General features: G+C 54.1%; 1 protein-coding gene across 6 annotated transcripts in view; it reads left to right on the forward strand.

Moving 5' to 3' along the window:
* Window positions 1-19,600, forward strand: part of KIAA1614 (KIAA1614 ortholog) — a 45,433-nt gene that overhangs the window by 6,865 nt on the left and 18,968 nt on the right. For 2 of the 6 annotated variants that reach the window (XM_037145629.2, XM_053663726.1), the window contains exons 1-5: window positions 4,265-4,419; window positions 6,952-7,150; window positions 7,696-7,782; window positions 13,097-14,031; window positions 14,722-14,785. In XM_037145629.2, coding sequence (XP_037001524.2) covers window positions 4,368-4,419; window positions 6,952-7,150; window positions 7,696-7,782; window positions 13,097-14,031; window positions 14,722-14,785 — 1,337 coding nt within the window. In that variant the 5' untranslated portion in view covers window positions 4,265-4,367. Of the gene's footprint in view, window positions 1-4,255; window positions 4,420-6,951; window positions 7,151-7,695; window positions 7,783-9,718; window positions 10,202-10,408; window positions 11,287-13,096; window positions 14,032-14,721; window positions 14,786-19,600 lie in introns of those variants that run through there. The other 4 variants (XM_037145637.2, XM_053663727.1, XM_037145636.2 and 1 more) reach the window with 4 other exon arrangements.

Below are 19,600 nucleotides of genomic sequence, written 5' to 3' on the forward strand. Positions count from 1 at the left end.
ACTCGCAATGTATTCAGCATTTGAGAGGAGATACTAGCTTTAGAGCAGTGACATTGGGCTTTTGCTCAGTGCCATCGATGCCAATAGAAGGATAACAGACAGCGGAGGACCAGGCAATGGAAAGCCACGTGTGGAACCAGACGACCTTTTTGGTTGATACAAAGAAGCTCCCATCCCCTCCAGTGGGAAGGAAGAGAAAGTGAGGACCAGGCCCCGGACTTAGTAGAGCAGCAGAATTGCAAAGTCAGTTACACCCAATCAAGGCAGGCCTGTCAGGCAAGGTCAGAGCCCTGACTGGGAAAACCCGACTCCTCAGATGCAACATCTGGTTGGATCTCCCCTGCCTCCTCCTCCAACACACACAAAGATTTTGTCTCCCTGTCCCATTCCCTCAATGATGGGAGATATTAAAGAGGCCTGAGCTGAGCAAGGAAATGTGCACCGCTCAGGACCCTCCATGACTCAGGGCCATGCTGGGCCTGCTGGGGAGAATAGGGACCACACACTGAAGGAGCCCCAAGCTAACAGTATGTACTGGCAGGAGCTGGGGGAGGTCCTGAAGGTGCTTGAAGGGACCACAATGTAAGATTGAACTTGACTTGAAAGTGCTCCCCAAGATACAGAATTTAACTCCCTACCAAGGATTCCAAGAGTTGGAGCAAAGTTGCTGCTACTAGCATGGCACCTAGACACGTGGAAAAGGTAACGGCAGTGACCCAAACCGTACCTCTCAGCTTATACTAGTAGGGAAAAAAGATGGACACCCAGGAGGCTGAGGGCAGTTGACCCCCTTGCTCAGTTTCCAAACCTGAGCCAGTTTTCAGCCCTGGAACCATTAACAAGAACAGTGGCTGGGTCTGTGGGAGGGGAAGCACGGCAGTATCAGGGGAAGTATACACAGTAATGATCCCCCTAGTTCCTCCCCACTGGCACTTAAGGTTACTTACTCAGCTAACCTTTGGTCCACAATTGGAATGACGTATTTGGCATCAAACCCCCACATTGCATCCTTAGTCTGCAAAATAAGCTCCTCTGGGAAAGGCCAAGTTAAAGTCAGATTACCTTTCCTCTAGGCATAAATGGGGAGAGATGAGAATAGAGGTTATTGCCATATTCTATCTCTTCTCCATCCCTGTTTTTTTGACCAATCTGGTCCCTGGAGAAACTGCCTAGATTAGGAAGAGTCACTGCAGACCACTGCAAGCTCAATCAAGTACAACCAGAGTTTCAGGCACAGAGCCAAACGTGGTATCTTTACTAGCCCAGATCAGCACCACCTTAAGTATATGGTATTTAGCCAATGACTTGGTGAAGGCATTCCAGAGGATCAGAAACCATTCACGTCTCCACGGAAATGACAATATACATTAGCAGTTCTGCCCCAGGAATATATTAAGTCCAAAAAGATTTGGACAAGCTGGATAGCCACAGAACATCACATTGACCCATTACATCAATTACATTATATTGATTGGGTCAGACGAGCAAGAGGTGGCTAGCGCACTGGTCACCTTTATAAGATGTGTTACAGAGGATTGGAGCCTCTTTCTTTGGTTCACAGTTGGCTGCCTTCTCTCTGTGTCCTCAACATGACCCTTTGTGGACGCATCAAAATATAATTTTTAAAAGAGGGCATAATAGTGCTTATATAGCTACAAAATAAACGTGTCAGGTTTGTCATTAATTAATGAGACGATCAGTAAAAGTTTACAACCTGTTTAAAAGACAGTCCAAAACACACATATATAAGATATCTGGAACACTGAGAAAAATTCACGAATAAATGCCAAATCAGCAAAACTGATCAGAATTCATGGGAGAATTGCACCAAATACCATTGGCAATTCATTGGAATCACTAACAGTCACACTACAACTTAGAGAACTGTAAAATATTCAGATAATCTGGATGGATGCAGTAGAGACAGTACACCCAATGATCTTTTTGGTCCATGTTTTCCCCTGCATTTTGATTAGTAGCTAACGCCTCCACTCCACATATGCATTTATTTATTAGGTCACGTAATTTTTATGAAATGTTTTTGTTCTCAATACCCTGAAGAAAAACCCTTTTCAGCTTTAGCTAGTTAGCTAATGCCAGCAGCCTGGTTTAGGTCCTGGGGCAGATGGAATCCACCTCAGGTCTCATTAGTCTTGAGTGGCCCAACTCTTAGCAAAAGATATTATTAGCAGTATCAGTGTGAGCAAGAGAAAGATCTTTTTGTCTTAGATGCTTCATATTGAAGAATTAGAAAAATCTAACGCCCTTTTTGGTGACCTGTAGGGATCGACCAACCATGATTTTCACTACTTCTCTCCTGGGGCCAGAGCCAACTCTCCTGGGCTCAGTTCCCAAGGTTACCACAAAGTAGGGCTGACCTTGGGGGAGAGCCCAAGCGGAGAGAGGGAGTACGAAACCAGAGAGGCGATTCTGGGTGAGCAGCATCTTACAGGGTAAACGGCCATCAACCACACGACACCTTTCCAGCTGTGGCTGAGCTCAAGTGCTTGAAAACCCTCAGGCACTGGTACTCCCAGAAGGCTTTCTAAGAGTTGTATGGAGTCCACTTTGGCTCGGGGCCTCTGAGGTCACTGCTCTCAGCTCAGCAGAGGTGGCATCTAGACCCTGTCTCAGCCAGCTGAGACCTTCCCCCAATCTGCTCTGAAAAGGGCCACTGTCACAGCCACTTCACCCTTAAACATAGACTCCTGCACAAAGCCCTGGCTGTACCCCGGAGGCTGCCTGGGGCAGCATCTTCCCACGAGCTCCCTGACTCCCCTGGACCCCACCCACCCCTTTGCTCTCCACCATCATACTTTTAAACTGGTTTTGGACCCAACCTCTTGAGTCAGTAGCTCCTCACCTTTTCACTACTGGCTGATCCTTGTTATTACTTCCATGTACTCTAAGTTTGAGAAGATTTGGTCTAACCAACCATATTTATTGCATAATAATCCTGGTCTCCATGACAACTGATGTCAGACTGAATTGATGTAATAGCAATCTAAACCAAAGACACTTCTCATGGTAAATGTATAATATCCATTAGAATTCTTTTTATTTTTAAGATTTTATTTTTTTAATAATTTTTTATTGATTATACCATTACATTTGTTCTATTTCCCCCTCCACCCTGCACACCCCTCCCCCACCATTCCCCCCTTTAGTTCATGAACACGTGTCTCAAGTTCTTTAGATTCTGTATTTCCCCTACTATTCTTACCCTCCCCCCTATCTATTTTCTATCTACTGTCTATGCTACTTATTTTCTGTACCTTCTCCCCCCTTCTCCTTCTCCCACTCCCCTGCTGCTAACCCTCCTTGAGATCTTCATTTCTGTTTCCACTCCTGATCTAGCTGTCCTCTTAATTTGCTTTTGTTTTAGGTGTGGTTGTTAGTAACTGTGAGTTTGCTGTCCTTTCACTGTTCATCTTTTTTATCTTCTTTTTTTTATTTTTAGAGAGAGGAGAAGGGAGGGAGAAAGAGAGGGAGAGAAATATCAATGTGTTGCCTCTCACATGGCCCCCAACCCAGACATGTGCCCTGATTAGGAATCGAAAGGGCAACCCTTTGGTTTGCAGCCCTCACTCAATCCACTGAGCCACTCCAGCCAGACCATACTTTTTTAAGTATTGGGAATAGCTTATGCTCCTCATGAGGTATCTGGGGAGCCCAGGTTGGAAAAGTGTTCTGAGGGCTAATGCTGAGGGAGAGCCAGCCAAGTCGATCTAGTTCTCCCTTTTGACAGATGGGCAAACTGAGGCTGTTAGTTTTGCATAATCAGATTTACAAAGAATCAGGGTGGAAATTGAGATCTTTTTTTTTTTTTAAGTCTCCTTTTCTCAATCACCTAGCAGGAGACTTTAAAATGAAAGAAAACTGGGACGGACCGCCACTTGCCCCAAGGGAGCTTGTCTGCTGGCAGCCCGACCCTTCCTGGGGGGTCTTGGAATTTGCGGTGGGGCGACTGCCTGCCCCGCCCCCTGGGCTGAGAAACCCAGACAATCCCAGCAAGAACATCAGCACCAGGCCGTCACTAGACTGTCTTCCAAAGGGCATTCGTTGCTCTTCTGAGGAAAACGGGTCATTACTTTGGGAAAGGCAGGGTTAATGGGTTGGTTTTCTTTTGTTCTCTTTTCACTTCAGGACTTCCCTGAGCCTTTAAAATGCTTTTGAGCCTAAAGACCTGCCAGGAGGACGAGATGACCTACATTAGCTGCCCAAACTTCCTGGACACGAATCCTCTTTCTCATAGGCGGCCTATGAGTCCCTCGTGGGACCCTGCGGTTCTGAGGAATTCAGTCTGGGATCTGTTAGTCCAGCCCACCATTTCCAGGCGAGGAAGCAGCACTTGGTCCCACTAGTAGATGGAGTCTACCCAGAGCCGAATCCAGAGCCTAACCCTGGCCCTTTTCAAAGGTGGGTCTTTCCCTCCATACCTCACCTACCACATACTTTAATTTAACCCAGGAAAAAACTTTCCAATGGATTGCAGAAGTAGAGGGAATTCTGCTCAGAAAGAGGCCTCTTCCCAGGTTCATGTGTGACCTCAGCAAAACCCCCAGGCTCGTCGAGGGCAAGCAGGCACGGGGCAGCAGGAACCCCACAGGGCAAGGCATTGCGCCGCCTGGGGCTTCCAGAGGGCTTTGCTCCCGAAGGCCCTCCGAGGAGCTAGTCTGCAGCAGGAGAGACCTGAGGGCGGCCTCCATATGGGGCGAAAGGCTCACCTGGGCCCTGGAGGTGGCCTCCTCTGGTTGGTGCCCCTGGAAGCCCGAGCCAGTAGGAGACATCTAGCCCGTGGCTGCTGGTGAGGACTCCCAGGTGTGTGTCCCAGCCGTGGACAGCATTGACGCCTCCAGGAAAAAAAGGACAGACAGGACTGCTCTTCAGACCTTATCAAGCAGCATCCCCAGCCAGAAGTGAGGGGTCTGCCAGGCTCCACGCTGACTTCCCCTTTCCTTGCATCATTGTGTTCAGGGGCTGCAGCTTGCGATAAGCAGGCACTGGTCTCACTTTCCAGAGCAGACTCAGGCACTCAGTCCAGAGAAGAGACACAAAAAGGCTAGAACAAAAGAGGTGCAGGGCTTTCCAGGGCAGCCAAGATGTACTATCCTTCCCTTCTGCCCAAAGTCACTTCTCACACTCTGGGGAGACCCTCCCTCCCCCAACACTGAGCCACTCTGCTTGGCTAGGTTAGACCTCCACTGATACCGCCAGACCTTCCTCCCTCCCTGCCCGTTGCTGGAAGTGTGGGAAAGGGCGCAGCAAGCAGCTGTCCTCCTTGCTTCATCCGGCACTTTCTCCCCACACCTTGGCAAAAGCCTTGTTTCTCTTTGAGCATTAGTGGGGTTGGGGCAGCTCTGTCTTGAGAGAGGAGCATTTTTGGGGGGCACCCATCTGAAAGCCATGGTCTGCTGGGGGAAGAGAATCCATGCTGTAACTTGGCCAGAAATGTACTTGCCAGGCCTGGAGTGGGGCCGGGGGCTGGGTCACTCCCCAGCCTGTGACTGTGGGCAGGTTCCCAGGCTTCCCTGAGTCCTGGCTCCTTCCTGGGCAAAATCTGATGTGGAGGGTTGTTGGGGACCATCAAAGAATGGGTGCCGTTGCTCTAACACACGCACTGCCTTTCGCAGAAAGGGCAGTGTGAGGCAGATGGCTGAGTTCAACTGCTGGCCCTGCAGATGTGGGAGGGGAGCGTTATGGGAAGGGATGTTCACAACCCAGGATCCCAGCGCATCAGTCCTGAGTGAAAACCTCCGTCAAGAGTTTCAGCAAAATGCGTTTCTGTTGTCCTCATTGCCAGTGTCTCGCTTCATGAAGCTTATACCCAAGCCTGAACGCCACCCTCAACCAAATTAAATGCGCAGGTTTTTCACAGTAAACAATTGTATCATTACAAAGTATAATGACTTTATATCCTTTAAAATAATCATGCATTAGAATTATACTTCTTTTTAATAATCATACATTTTAGAACTTATAGCCCATTGTTAAACGAAAGTGGCTGTGCAAAACATACCTGTTCAGTGCCTAATTTTGACAGGACCTCCGAGGGGTTTCCCCATTTTGTAATATGCTGGCTGTTGAGATGTTGGATTTGGAAAAGATATTTTTATTGTGTCACTTTTAATTGAACAATTGGCGCAAGGACTGTACTAATATGTTTTTTTCATAGTTTCTCATGTGCCATAAGAAAATAATACAGTACCAATCACTTTCTGTTTTTTTCTCAAGATCAAAAATCATTGCAAACATGACAGACGTTAGGTCTCAGTCATCCTCCGATACCTTTCTCCCTGAGTCTATTCTCATTCTGTTGATGAGCACATTGACTCGGCCAAGATGACAGTGATTATTGATTGGCTGACAGGTCAAAGTCAGGTGTCCTGGTGATGACGGCTCCCCACTGAGCAGCGTGGTGGAGGAGGAGGGACAGTATTAAAATAGTTCCCTAACCTCAGTCATTTCACTATGATTAGGATCGTGACTGAAACACTGTGGTTTGGGCTAAGGCGTGGGAACAGATGCCTAGCAGAGTCCGGGTAGGTACAGGGTGAGGGGACATCAAAGGCAGTGAAGGCTGGAGCCCATGTCTCCAGGGAAGGCCCCTGTCCGATCCCAGTGGGCTCCCTGCCTGCCAGCCTGGGGGCGTGGTGCAGCCTGACCCTGGCCAGGTGAGAACCCCACTTCTGTTCTCCTTGGGGCTTGGTCGGGCAGGTGTGGCATAGGAGAGCATGGCATACATGTGAGCCTGTGTGTGTGCGGGTGTGTTAGAGAACGCAGGGAGGCGTAGCAAGGAAATAGAGTGGCTGTGCCCTGGGGGTGCCCTGCTGCCACGTCGCCTGGCCCTGGTGTCCTCACCCAGCCTGTTTTTGCTTCTTTCTCATTATCTTCTCCCCTCCCTGCCCCCATCCATATCTTCTGATAGCAGTTTTATCTCCGAATCTGCAGGCTCACTCAGAATTGACGTGAAAGCCCACCCTGCTGTGATCAATGACCGTTTGGGGAAGAAGGAAGAGGGCCTGGGCCAGGAGGCCTGTGCCTCAGGTGTAAACCAGAGTCAAGAAGCCCAGGAGCTGTCCTGGCCCCACCAGCCCACGGACTCGTCACAGGCCCTGGGGCAGGACCAGCCATACACCCTCCATACTGAGTGAATGAACCAAATCCTTTGGAAGTGGCCTTGATTCTCTTAGCAAGCGGTGCCTTCCCCACTTCTCCTCTCAGGCATTCTACTCTGATAAGGATATTTTTCTTCCATTTAGCCACCTGGCATTTAGTCAATACCTTTTATGTGTCCAGTGCATGTGAGGGGCCAGGGACAAAGACACAGATCAGGAAGCGCTCTGCGAAGTGTCAGACGTTGACAACTCAGTGCCTTTGGGGCTCTGGCTTCAGCAGCAAGCTCAGGGTGTGCTAACCCAGGTCAGGAAGACAGTGGAGGGTGGAGGGAAGGCTTCCCTGAAAAGGAGGCGTTGCTGTGTGTGTGCGGAGTGCAGCAGGGTGTCCCAGGCAGAGGGAAAGCCTGGGCAAGGGCGAGGAGCTGTGAATCAGAGGAGCGGTCAAGGGAACCAGTGGCAATTCAATATGGTGGGCACACAGGATAGGCTGTTGGGGTGGCAAGAGCTGAGACAGGAGGGGCCGTGTACCATACAAAGGAGTTTGCATTTTAACCCCAGGACTTGTGCTTCCCAAAAGTGACTGGATCTCAGAACCGCCTGGGCAGTTCATTGGAAAGCAGATTCCTGGGCCATACTCCAGCCTAAGCCATCAGAATCTCCACAGGTGAGATCTCAAAGTCGGCCAGCCTTTCACCGGCGTCCCAGGAGAGTCTACACAGGCATGGGGCAAACCAGCCCTCGGGAAGTCATGGGAGGGCTCCAGGCAGAGCAGAGGCAGGTGCGCGGGAGACTGCCCAGCGTTCCGTTGGGCCTGTGCTAGAAAAGAAATCAGGAGGCCTGCGTGAAGGCCCCGGGGCAGAGGGCAGCATCCCCCCATGCTCCACAGACCACGTGCCCCACGACCAAGACAGGAGCAACCAGAAAATTCAGGTGTCCAGCTGGACCAGCTCCTTCAGGCAGTCCAGCAGAGGGATGGCAGAGGTGTCCCTCCCACCCCATTCCCCACGAGCACACCTGGCTCATAGACCACCTGGGCACTACCGTAGGCCCAGCGTAGACCACCTTCCAGGGATTCCCACTTCATAGGATGGAGTGTCATTTCCTCACCCCGCCCCCGAGGTCCTCAAACCGGCCACACCACCTTGCTCTGCAAGCCTCAGCCCTCCTAACTTCTACATTTGGTAAAACTGAAACCAGGCAGTTTCACACCTCGCTGCCTGTGTTTACGCTAATCTCTCCATCTGAAATGCCTTCTCTCCCCCTCCCCCCACCCTCTGCCTGCCTGATTCCTGCTGATTCTACCCAGCTCCCTCTGAAAACCCCTCCCACCCAACGCACACCTCAATCTGTTTCTGTGAACACACGACCACCACCACTACCCTGTGCTACCCTCAGTGAGAGGACAGATACAGAAAGTCTCTGTGCCTGCCCTCCCCTGCCCCACTTGCCCAGCAATTTCTCAAGGACAGTCTCCATGTTACGACTTTCTACCTCCCCAGTGCCTGGCACACAGTAGGAGCTCAACAGATATTTGCTGGACCCAAGAGAATCCAGATGAACAAGAAGTGCCCTCAAACACGCGAGTGTCTTCGTAATTCAATAGCATTCTGAGGATTTGCTTATCGGTGTTTTTAAACATGTGGCATTTTGAAGGCCCTATGTAGCTGTGATGCTCTGCTCCCCTATATTAAGTGTAAAATAAATTTAATGAGTCAGCTGAAGGTGATTATTTGCCTCTCAAAAGTTTGGAGGGCAGGTTTCTTTTAAACATTAAGCCTTTGCTGGAACTTTCAGAAACTTGCCTGACAGATCATTAACTTCTGGGGGCGGTAGGAGTCCTACAAAAGTTACCTCTAAGAGTCTGAGTCCCGGGATGCCTCTGGTCCGCGGAAACAAGGCAGAAGGTCTTGGAGCCAGAGAGGGTTGGTCCAGATTCTTCTCTACTAGTTGTGTGGCCCCGAGCAATCCCTTCATCTCTGTGCACCCTGATTTCCTTATTCCTAAAGTGGGGAGATCCGATACCCACTTTGCAGGGCTGTTGTAAAGATCTGGCGGATCCTCTGTGGAGTACCTGAGCTCATAGGTGGTCCCTGATAATAATAATGGCATTGTTGTTGTTAGGTTGGGCATTGCACAGAGAGAGGAATGATTTTACCTTGAATGGCAGGGATAAGAAAGGCAGAGAGGACCCAGAAAGAAAGGGCCGGACCATGGTGGCTGGGCTGCATATTTTGACTATTACAGCACTTCAGAATTTTCTTGTTTTTTTTAAAACTAAAGCACTCCATATTGAATGTGGTTGGTGTGAGGGTCTCAGACTCCAGAAGGCTGTCCACTCACTAGCTCTGTGACCTTGGGCAGATCACCTAACTCAGTTTCCTCACCTGTAGAAAGGAGACAGTTAAACAGTACCCATCTCTTAAGGGCGTCATATAAGATAAGGAATGCAATGTGCTTAGCCCAATGCGCGGACACAGTACACCCTCCTAAATGGTACCTTACTCTATTATGAAATGATCGGTACCAAGGAACAGTGTGCCCTGTTGGAGAAACCACTTGCTCTGGGAATATTCGGGGGTGAGGGCTTGGGGAAGGGGATTAACTGCAAGTGCACGGGCCCCAGACTCTGTGAAGGTTACCTGTCAGGAGGGCGGTGGGCCCTCGGGCCCGTTCTAACTGAGAGGGTTTGCCCGGGTGCTCCCTCAGGTTTCTCAGCCCGAGGCTGTTCCACCACAGCTCCCCAGGCAGCTGCTCTCAGGCCTGGGTGCTTTGGCCCTGCCCTGATGCCCCACCTCCTGCCGAGGAACTCCCAACGCAAGAGGCAGGCCACCTCTGGAAACGTCCTTGGCCTCGCCCCGCACCGCGCTTCTCTCCTTGCATGGTCCTCACCGCCCACGTGCCTGTCATCCAGGTGGTGACGCAGCGCACAAGTGCAAACAGGAAAGCGACCCACGCTCCGGGGAGAAGCCTGCTGGCTGCCGGGAAGAGGAATGAGCACCTTCCCTCTGTAGAGATTTCCGGAATCTCCAGGGTTTTAATTCTCTTGTTTCCCATCCTTTGTGGAAAAATGGGTTTGGGAATAGGTGAGGCTCCTGCACTTCTCTGGGTGGAAAGAGAAGGAAAGCTCCAGGTGGCTTGGGCCGCCGTTGCAGGCGAAGAAGCCCTTTGCTGCTACTTCCTCCCAGGTCTGGAAAAAGTGTCTGCAGGAGCCCCCAGAACCCGGAGAACCGGTCCCTACGCCAGGCGGCTGGCAAAGCAGGCACCAGGCTCTCCCCTTGGCACGTCGGAATGAGGGAACCCCCCCTCTACTCGGGCTGCCCTCGCGCCCCTGCACCGCAGAAACGAATGACTTTGACCTCGCAGGAAACGGTGCCCTGAGCGGGTGGGGACGCCCGTCTGGAAAAGCTGTCTAAACAAAGGGCATTCCTTAGCTTCCACCCGGTTAGTCGGGCCTCACCCCCAGACCGGGGTGTAGGGTTACACGCATTCCCGCGGAGCTGGGGAAGGACGTGCTGTTTTCTTAGCGTTTGCTCCCCTTGAGCCTCATCCCAGGGCTGCGCTGCCGGCCGCCGCTCGGGGTCCGCGGGCGGCCGCTCGGGGTCAATCCCGCCGAGCGCCCCGCGTCCCCGCGCCCGCGCGCAGGGCCCGGGCGTCGTTCCCGAACTCGGCCGGGGCCTCGCCCGTCCTCCGCCCTCTGACGTGTGCGAGGCGCTCGCTCCTCGGCCGCCGCCGGAGAAGCCGCTCCCTGGGGCTCCGGCGTCCGGCGGCGGAGCGGCCGCGGCTGCAGCGGGGCGCCGAGGGGGCGAGGCCGGGCGGGGCCGGCCCCGCTGCTCCAGCCCCTTCCGCTCCGCTCCGTCTGCGCTCCGCGCGCGATCCCCGTCCCGGCCCTGGAAGGCACCCGGCTTGGCTTCTTTCCTTCTTTCCTCCTCGGGGCACAGCCACGAGCTAGCAGCCGATGCCACTGCCTTCCCCGCCCGACCCACTTCCCTCCTCCGACCGGGAGGGAGGCCTCGGCCAGACCCCACCCGGGCCTGGGGCTGCCCGCCGAGCCAGGAGCGGAGCCCGGCCCCCGGGCCTGAGGAGGAGAGGGGGCCAGAGGAGGGCTCGCTGGTCCAGGGATGGAGGGGATGGAGGAGGCAGCGGCCAGTCCTGCGGGCGGCGGCCCTCAGTGAGTACGGAGGAGGCGAGGAGCCAGGCTGGCGGCGGGCTGGTCGGGTGGCGCAGCCGTGAGGCTGGAAGGGTCGGGGGAGGCCCGAGCTCCGTGTCCAGCCTTTCTGAGTTTAAGCAAATGCAGCCCTTGGGCCATAGAATGAGGCGGCTCGTAGCAGCCCCTCTGTCTCCCCAGGCGCCCGCAGTGCCGCACCGGGAGGCTCTCGCCCCGAGGTCTCCCCGTTGGATCAGCTCTGAATCACAGGTCCCGAGTTTGGCCGGCAGAAAGTTCTTTTAACTTAACTGAAACCGCTCCCATGACATCAACCCCTGTTCTCTGATTGAATCGTAGAAGGGAGGAATCAGTGAGTGGGCTGCAAAGAGAAAGTTGACAAATTCTACGCGAGCCGGGAGGGTGAATGACCTCGGCCTCCTAAAGAGAGTCCCGAAACTTTACTGGCTTAAAGCTGATGTGACACTTGGCACGGGGTGTGTATTTTCCTTTATGAAATATACACGTACCTGAAATACTGTGTAAACTGAATCGTAATAAACAACTATAGAGGCACTTGCTGTGTAAGAGAATTCTATGGTGAATCTTCAGTGAACATATGAAGCGAACAATTAACTCCCTCCTAATTTGTCATATATGTAACTATGGATTTTCTAGGCACAGTTTACTCCAAGTGGGACATGTCCAGGTGTATGATATTGCGGGAGCATTCTCTCAGAGAGCAGCATAAATATTAAGACACCACGGCCTGTACGTGTGCACAGAACCGCTTGGTGAATAAAATCCCACGTGCACTTTTGTTCCCTGTGAGAACATGGACATCAACCATGCCACCAAGGAGCTGCCATTCTGGCAAGTTACTGAAGCTCTCTAGACGGGGTTATTCTCCTCTACAGAATAAGGGGAGTGGGGCCGAGGGACCACCGACTGCTTTGGCAGAGCCCTGGCTTTGAAACAAGAACATTTGCATTCCAAACCGGCCTCCCCTGTCTGCTGTGTGATCTCACTGTACCCCACTGTGCCTCAGTTTCGCCCTCTGTAATGGCGAGGACGGCAATGCTATTCTGGCTCAATCGGGTGAGGGTGATTTGACAGCGTAGGTTCGAAAGTGCAGGTCTGCCTGGCACAGAGCAGATGCTGGTCGGAGTTAGTGGCTGACCGTGGCCACTCCTGAGCTCAGCGCCGTGCTGTGGTCCTGTGGTTTGGAGGCTGGGAGTGTGCGTGGGGGGATGTGGGGGGCACCTTCCACCTGGGGAGCATGTCCTGAGATCCTGTGTGATATCACAGCTTCACTGAGATTGCCTGTCAGGAAAGCAAGAGGCTGGGGACTGGGAGATCTAACCCGGCTTTTCACTCTGGTCCTCATCTGGCATAGGATGAGTTGACGCCTATGCCCCAATGTATCAAATGGGGGTAGAAAACCGCTACTGAGACTTGGAAGAAAAAATTCAATAACACCTTATTTGTTTCATCCGATGATGTGTACTTTTCACATTATCTAGCAAGGGTGTTCAACCTTTTGGCACCTCTAGGCCACATTGGAAGAAGAGTCGTCTTGGGCCACACATTAAATACATTACGACATGTGATCACAAAAAACTCATAATGTTTTAAGTAAATTTATGATCTTGTGTTGGGCCGCATTCACAGCCATCCTGGGCTGCCTACAGCCCATGGGCCACAGGTTGGACACCGCTGATAGAGTGTATCTCCTGCTTTGTCCCCAGATTGCTTTCTTCTGTATAGGGCTCAATATGAAGGCACTTTGGGGACCCAGGTGCTGGATCTAAGGAGCTCTGTCTGTTTTCTCTTCCAGAGAGCCCAAGACAGGGAACCGAACAGCCAGCTTCATGGAGGTGACCTCTGCTATGGAAAGAAGTGGCACTGAGCCACCGTCCAGTAATGGACACCTCCCAGGGGGCTGGCCCTGCCCTCAGGAAGACAGAACATGCAGTCTGGTGGCCCCCCAGCCTCTCAGGGCACTGGGGGTGCAGCTCCAGCAACCCTCTGTGCTGGAGTCCAAGGTCAGGGCCTTGAAGGAAAATATGACAGCAGCCAAACAGGGGGCAAGCCCCTGCCTCTCTGCCCACGAGCAGCCATCCCCCAAGAAACCCAAATGCCGCCGAGGCAAGGTGGGTGGAGCCAGGCCCCCCTGGCCAGATGCTGCAGTGGTCCTCCATGCTCAGAACCCACCTGAGGGACAGCTGGACCACAGTGTGAGTGAGGAGCAGCCTGCCAGGAGTGGGGGCCCCAGACCTCCCAGGCCACCCGCTACCGGGCTCGAGAGCTGTAATGGGAGGCTCCCTCAGACTCCAGAACCAGTACGGACACTGCCCGACCGTGAGGAGAGGGGTCTGCTGCCGGGGCCCAGCTCTTCGCAAGACAGCCCCGTCCACAGAGTCGTTCCAGGCCGACCCAGGGGCCCTAGAGCTTGTAACAAAATCACCCACACACCAGCCCCGAAGCCAGAGAGGTCCTTCCCCCTTCAGGATGATCTAGTCACAGGGGGAGACCTGGGTAGCTTGTCTCTGACCTCTGAGGAGGACTTCGTCCCCAGGCCAGCCCTGCGGGGGGGTCTCTGGAGAGCTGGAGACCTGGGGGCTCTGGGCACTGGGGGCAGCACCTTGTCCCTGTCTGAACGGGTAGAGAGGAACCGCCTTCTTCTGCAGGAGATGCTAAATGTTGGGGGGCCGGCCCACCCCAAGGTGGGAATCCCAGCCCGGACTCCATCCTGGGACAGAGCTGGACCAGGTGAGACTCACTCTATAGGTCTGGGTGGCGGGGGTAGCAGTTGGGAGTCCAGAAGAGGACTGGGGTGGCGTGGAGCGGGTGGGGTAGGAGAGGCAGAAGAGCGCCACTCTCTGTAAGCAGAGTCGTCAGGATGTGTTCTTGGCCTTGACATAGCTTCTTTACCACGGCCGGCCCGTCTGCTGAGCATCCCACCCCCGTGACTCCCCAGGCCAGCGGGAGGCCACCCCTGTACTTGAGGGTGGTGGCTATCACAGCTTCTTTCCTGTGGCATGTCGCCTTTTCGAGAGGGGCCCTGCATCTCCTTCCGACCACATGCCCTCGCCCCACAGTGGACCCTCCCCACAGAGTGCTCACGCATCTCGTCAGGTGGGCTGAACTCAGGTCTGGGATGTGCAAGTGTTCAGGCCTGAGAAAACACCTCCTGTCCCTTCTTCCCTTCCCATTCCAAAAACCCATCCCTCGCCCACTCCCAAGAGGACCCACACAGGCCCCTTAGCCCATGGCAAGGCCCCCCACAGCCACTGTGATGGGCTGTGCCTCCAACTCTCAGGCTGAGACACAGGCAGGGGGGCAGATTATCTGTAAGTAAATGGCTTCCAGAGAAGCCTTTCTCCTTGGCAGTCATTAAGTGGCAGCAGAGAGCCCAGTTGCTGGCTCTGCCTTGACATCTGCTTCTGTTCTGGGTCCCAGAGCGACCACCAGGAGACATGGACTGGGACTCGGGCATCTCCCTGCAGGACTCGGACCAGAGCAGGTAAGAGCTCAGAGTGGGCCTTTTTTCTCCCTCCCTCCTCACCGTTGTCCTCGCATTCACCACCATCAGGACAGCAGGAGATGGCAAGAAAACACGAGGTCAGGCAAACCCTGTGTGGCAGAGCAGGGGACAGTGGGCCCCTATGGACTGTCAACCCTGAGACAGAGTGGGGGTTACCAGTCACCCCACGCTCCAGGCTGGCTCCTTGAACAGAAGTACTCATCGGGCACCAGGCGCCGTGCAAAGAGCACGGCCAACGAGCTGCTCTTGCTTTGAGGGAGTCGGTTCCCCAGCCTGGCCTCTGGCGCTTCATCTCTCGGGTGGGACAGACCGTCTTTGTGTGGGTGACTGCGCGGGACCGTACGAGTCTAAAATGAGACAATCGCCCTAAAAACCCTTAGGGAAAGGGAACAAATGCAAAGCATTTACTGCAGCAGTTCCTTTCCCAGTCACGGCGGGGTGCTGGGGTCATGTAAAGGATGTCACCCCCTCCACTCGCACCATGACATCCCACAGAGTTTGCTCCAGCCCCTCCACGCATGTCGTGGGGACGGGGGCACACTAGGTGATGGGGGAATATTCGGGTATACAGACTCAAAGGAAAACTAGAGGAAAGCCCTCTTGCTACTCCCAAACCCACCAAGACTGAAACTACAAAGAAAGAAGTGCTCACCAGTGCGTTCAAATGCCCACCGTGCCCCCAGCACCTGGCGTACTGAATCCTGGGTGGGGACGGAAGGGTGCTAATCTGAAGCCCTACCGCATACCTAGCACCACTTGGAACGTTCCTGCCGCGTCATGAGCACGTTCGGACCTCACACATGAAAATCTCATTAGGGCCACAAACTTGGTGAAGGAAGAGGCTCAAGAAAGCTTTGTATTTGCCCCAGACCAGTCCTCTGTGGGGAGTCAGGCTGACATTCAGGAGGAGGAAGCCCTGCTTCCCTGCCACCAGAGCTGAGCAGGCTGCTGTCCCCCGCTGCCCCCCCCCCCGTCCGGGGTGTCTTGGACAGCTGCCCCCACACACCAGAGGGCCAGCCTGTCAGGGAATCTAGTAGCGCTCTTCCAGCAGAAGCTGATGTCCTAGGGAAGCTTGGTGAGGCTCCACCCGGGTCCTTTGAAAGGTGTCTGAAAGCGAGACATGTTCAAACACACCATTCTTAAGGGTGCCTTCCCCGCTTCTCTGTGGAGAGAAGCTCCTGCTCACTGTCTGGACAGCCCATTCCCTCTGCCACCCGGCAGCATCCTCCGGTGCCCCATTGTGTGGGAACTGATTTTCTGTGCAACCCTGTCAAAGGTCTTGGAACACCTAGAGCAAAACCACCAAGGCCTCACTAGCTTCACGAGGGTTTGTCACTTCCAAACATGACTTCCCTGACAGATGGCTACAAGGCCATCTCTTCTGCGGGTGACTTTAGTTCATCCTTCGCTCAGTAACAGACAGGAGCACTTAACAAAATAACAGTGCTAATAATATCAATAATCATAATAAATGTGTACATTGAATCTGACCCAGTGCCCAGCTCTGGGCTAACCTGTTTTAAGGGACTCGGTCTCACATAACAACTGAGTCCTTAGTTAGCATGTGGGGAAACTGAGGCCAAAGCCCTAAGTGACCTGTCAGGGGAACACAGCTAGGAAGCGGCCGTCCACAGTGGGGACCCAGGCAGGGTGCCCCAGGACCATGCCTCGGCTCTGTTCTGTCAGCATCCTGCAGCCCTGGGAAGAAGGCACCAAGATAAGGTCCCCGTCCTCATGAAGCACACGGTCCAGGAGGCAAAGTTCCGGTCCTTCCTTTCCTTTCCTGTTGCTCAGGAAACTGCACACAGTGTGACAGCAGGGGAGCCCTACCCTCAGTCATCAAAAGGCATGATAACAGACAAAAATGGAACAAACGCAAAACTACAAGTTTGTGTGCGTGCTGTACACTGTATAGTTCCCCCTCCCTGCTGCAGCCCAGGAACTGGGAAATGTCAGGGTGCTTTCCATTCCAAATTGTTTCCCTGAATCATGTTCCCAGGATAAAAGGGTTAAGCCCAGACTTGCTGGAGCTTATTGCTTTGATCCAGGATTACCATGGTGGCAGAAAGAGGCCACCCCGTCCTGCCGATGTCCCTGGCTAGGAGAGCACTGGTGGTTGTCCTGACTTGAGATCTCAACCCACCTGTACCTCCACCAAGAATCTGGTGTAGACCGACAGACCAGAGGGGAGGCAGCCACCTGCTGCGCTCTGTCCTTGGAAAGCAGCTTAGGGCACTGGTGGTTGGAGGGGCGCGGGGAAGGGCGGAAGACTCATGTGGGTTTCCGCTTGTCCCTAACAATTAGGTCTCTGAGAGCCACACATCTGTGGCGTGAACCCCACAGGGAGAGAACGTCAAAGTCCCTCCACCCCACCTGCAGGAGCCCCAGACTCCCTGGCCAAAGACTCACTCTCACAGGTTAGCGAGTCCTCTTCCCTGTTCAACTCCCACTGTTTACAGATGGGGGAAACTGAGGCTCAGGGAGAAAAGTACTCAGCCACTTGATTCCCTGTGCCCTACCTGCTGAACCCCAAATGTGCAGGCTTTCAAGAAAGTGGCAAAGCTGTCCATTCTTAGGAGGAACTGCCTTTACCTGGCCACACACCCTCTACCCTAACCCTTCCAGACCCCTTCCCGAGGAATTGCAAGAGTGGGATTGTGGGTCACAGTCCATGATAGGATGGGTTCAACTCCAAGGCTGTGTGCCCTCGGCAGAGGCCAGGCTCCGATTAGACTTGAAAGCCTCCCTCAGATGGAAGGGTCTGACCCTGCCTGTGTGCTGGGGTTGGGGGCCCTGGGGTGGATGTGGCGACAGGAGGTGGGCATCGAGGCTGGGACAGGCTCGCCCTCCCACAGTATCCCACCTGCTTGCCCTGGCCTGGGGAGAACGACCACCTTCCCTCCCCAGGGCTGGTCAGCATCTGCTCCCTCCAGCGAGCAGCGTGACTAGGAATTGCTTGTTCTGCTGACCTTGGCTGCCATCTATGAAGGTGACTGCCACTCTCTCCCTTGCTCAGTTTGTTAGTGCATGGATGCTTCCAGGCGCCCCCAAAGCCCTGCTTTTCTAATCAGTGGAGAAACCAGCTTTGTGTGCCAGGAACCAAAGCAGGGCAGCTGATGGGAAAAAAAAATCAACAGTTCCAATTTGAGGGAGAGAAAGGAAATTGCAAAGCTGGAAAATGGCTTAGAAACCTGGGGCAAGGCCGATCTTGGCAGCATCTGGCCAGCTGCCTGGGGCCCTCCTGCCTGCCCACCGGGTCTTGTGACAAATGCCCTCCGACAGCCAGGGAACCACAGCTGTCACCGGAAGGCTCTGAGTGTGCAGGCTGGCAGCCAGAGGCCCGCAGCTGCAGGGGCGGCTCTCCGGGCTGGTAACCTCATTATCTCTGCTGCCGGAGCAGGAGCCCCGGGGAGCAGAGCTGCTCCCGGCGGTGCCTCGGAGGAGCTGCCTGCTCGGGCAGCTGTGCAGAGGGAGGCCTCTCCTGCCAAAGGAGGCTTCCCGGGGCAGCAGGCCTGGAGACACGCTCGCATCCCTCCAGCGAACCCTTCCGTTCCAGAACTGCGCCTGGGCCCTGCCAGGGATCAGAGGCACAGATGGCGCCTGTATTCTAGCAGTTCTTTCTTTTCCCCTTGGTCCCCAAAGCAGGGCTAGGTACAAATAATAAGAGAAAGAAGGAAGGAAGGAAGGAAGGAAGGAAGGAAGGAAGGAAGGAAGGAAGGAAGGAAGGAAGGAAGGAAGGAATCCTAGACTGCCCAGAGCTTATCTGAAGATGTCCCAAGGAGGCCTCAGAGTTGTGCCAGTCACTTATTTGTCACCTGTCATCTAGGGAACTACTTGGTGCCTTTCCCCTATCAGCACGAGGCCCATTTCCCCAAGTTACACGTGGGGTGGGAAGGAAGGGATAGGCCGAACCTAGATCCTGCTGGGCCCCTCCCCGTCTGAGCTTTCTTCCTGTGGACCTGCCCCCCTGGCCTGGTGAGGACAGGCACAGCCTCGGGAGTGCTGCAGTCACATCCAAGAGCATGTATGACTCTAGCCACAGACATCCTCAGCCTGCCCTTGGACCCAGGGAGGAGAGGGGACAGAGGATGTGGGGAGGGTGCTGGCGGCAGCGGGCTGGCTGTCGTCTGTCCTGCCCTCCACTGGTGTTCGACCTTGAGCCATGTGCCAAGCCCGCCTCTCTGCTGCGGAGCACCCTCATCTGTCAAACGGAGAGAACACCTGCCCTCGGCCAGCCTGGCTGGGAGCGCGAGCTCCGTGGCGAGAAGCGTCTTTATCAGCAGGAGGCTGTGGGGACGCTGTTACTGCTGCGCCCCAGTGCTGGCTGCGTGTCACCGTCTGGGAGACAGCACTGAAAAAGGGCTGCTGTCATCTTCTGCAGCACATGTGTAGGTGGTGAGGGCTGGTGAGGACCCTTATTATTATGAAAATCGAGCCATTTGCTGACTTGGTCTGGGTCCAGCTTAATTTCTCTCAGCCCTCAGCACATGCCTGATGGGCCTGGGTTGGGAGTGAGGCAGGAAAGCACCAGGACTCGTAAAAATGTCATTCCCCCAAGGCGCAGAAGCTGTGATGGGCAGAACCCTGAGTCCCTGTGTCTGTGCGGGGAGCCCAGGGAGGTGCTGGGCAGCCTGAGAGGGTACGAGTGGGTGCACAGAGACAGAAGGAGAGGGGGCGATGCGCGGAAAGACCATCTGGCTGGGCACAGGCCCAGCCCAACCACCCAGGCCCCTCCTCTCCCTCCCCCCAGATAACTCCTGCGGCTGTCTTCCCAGGGAAGGAACAATAGGATAA

Source organism: Artibeus jamaicensis, unplaced genomic scaffold (assembly GCF_021234435.1).
Source record: "Artibeus jamaicensis isolate MK-2021 breed Jamaican fruit bat unplaced genomic scaffold, CSHL_Jam_final contig_327, whole genome shotgun sequence".
In the NCBI taxonomy this organism is placed as follows: Eukaryota; Metazoa; Chordata; class Mammalia; order Chiroptera; family Phyllostomidae; genus Artibeus; species Artibeus jamaicensis.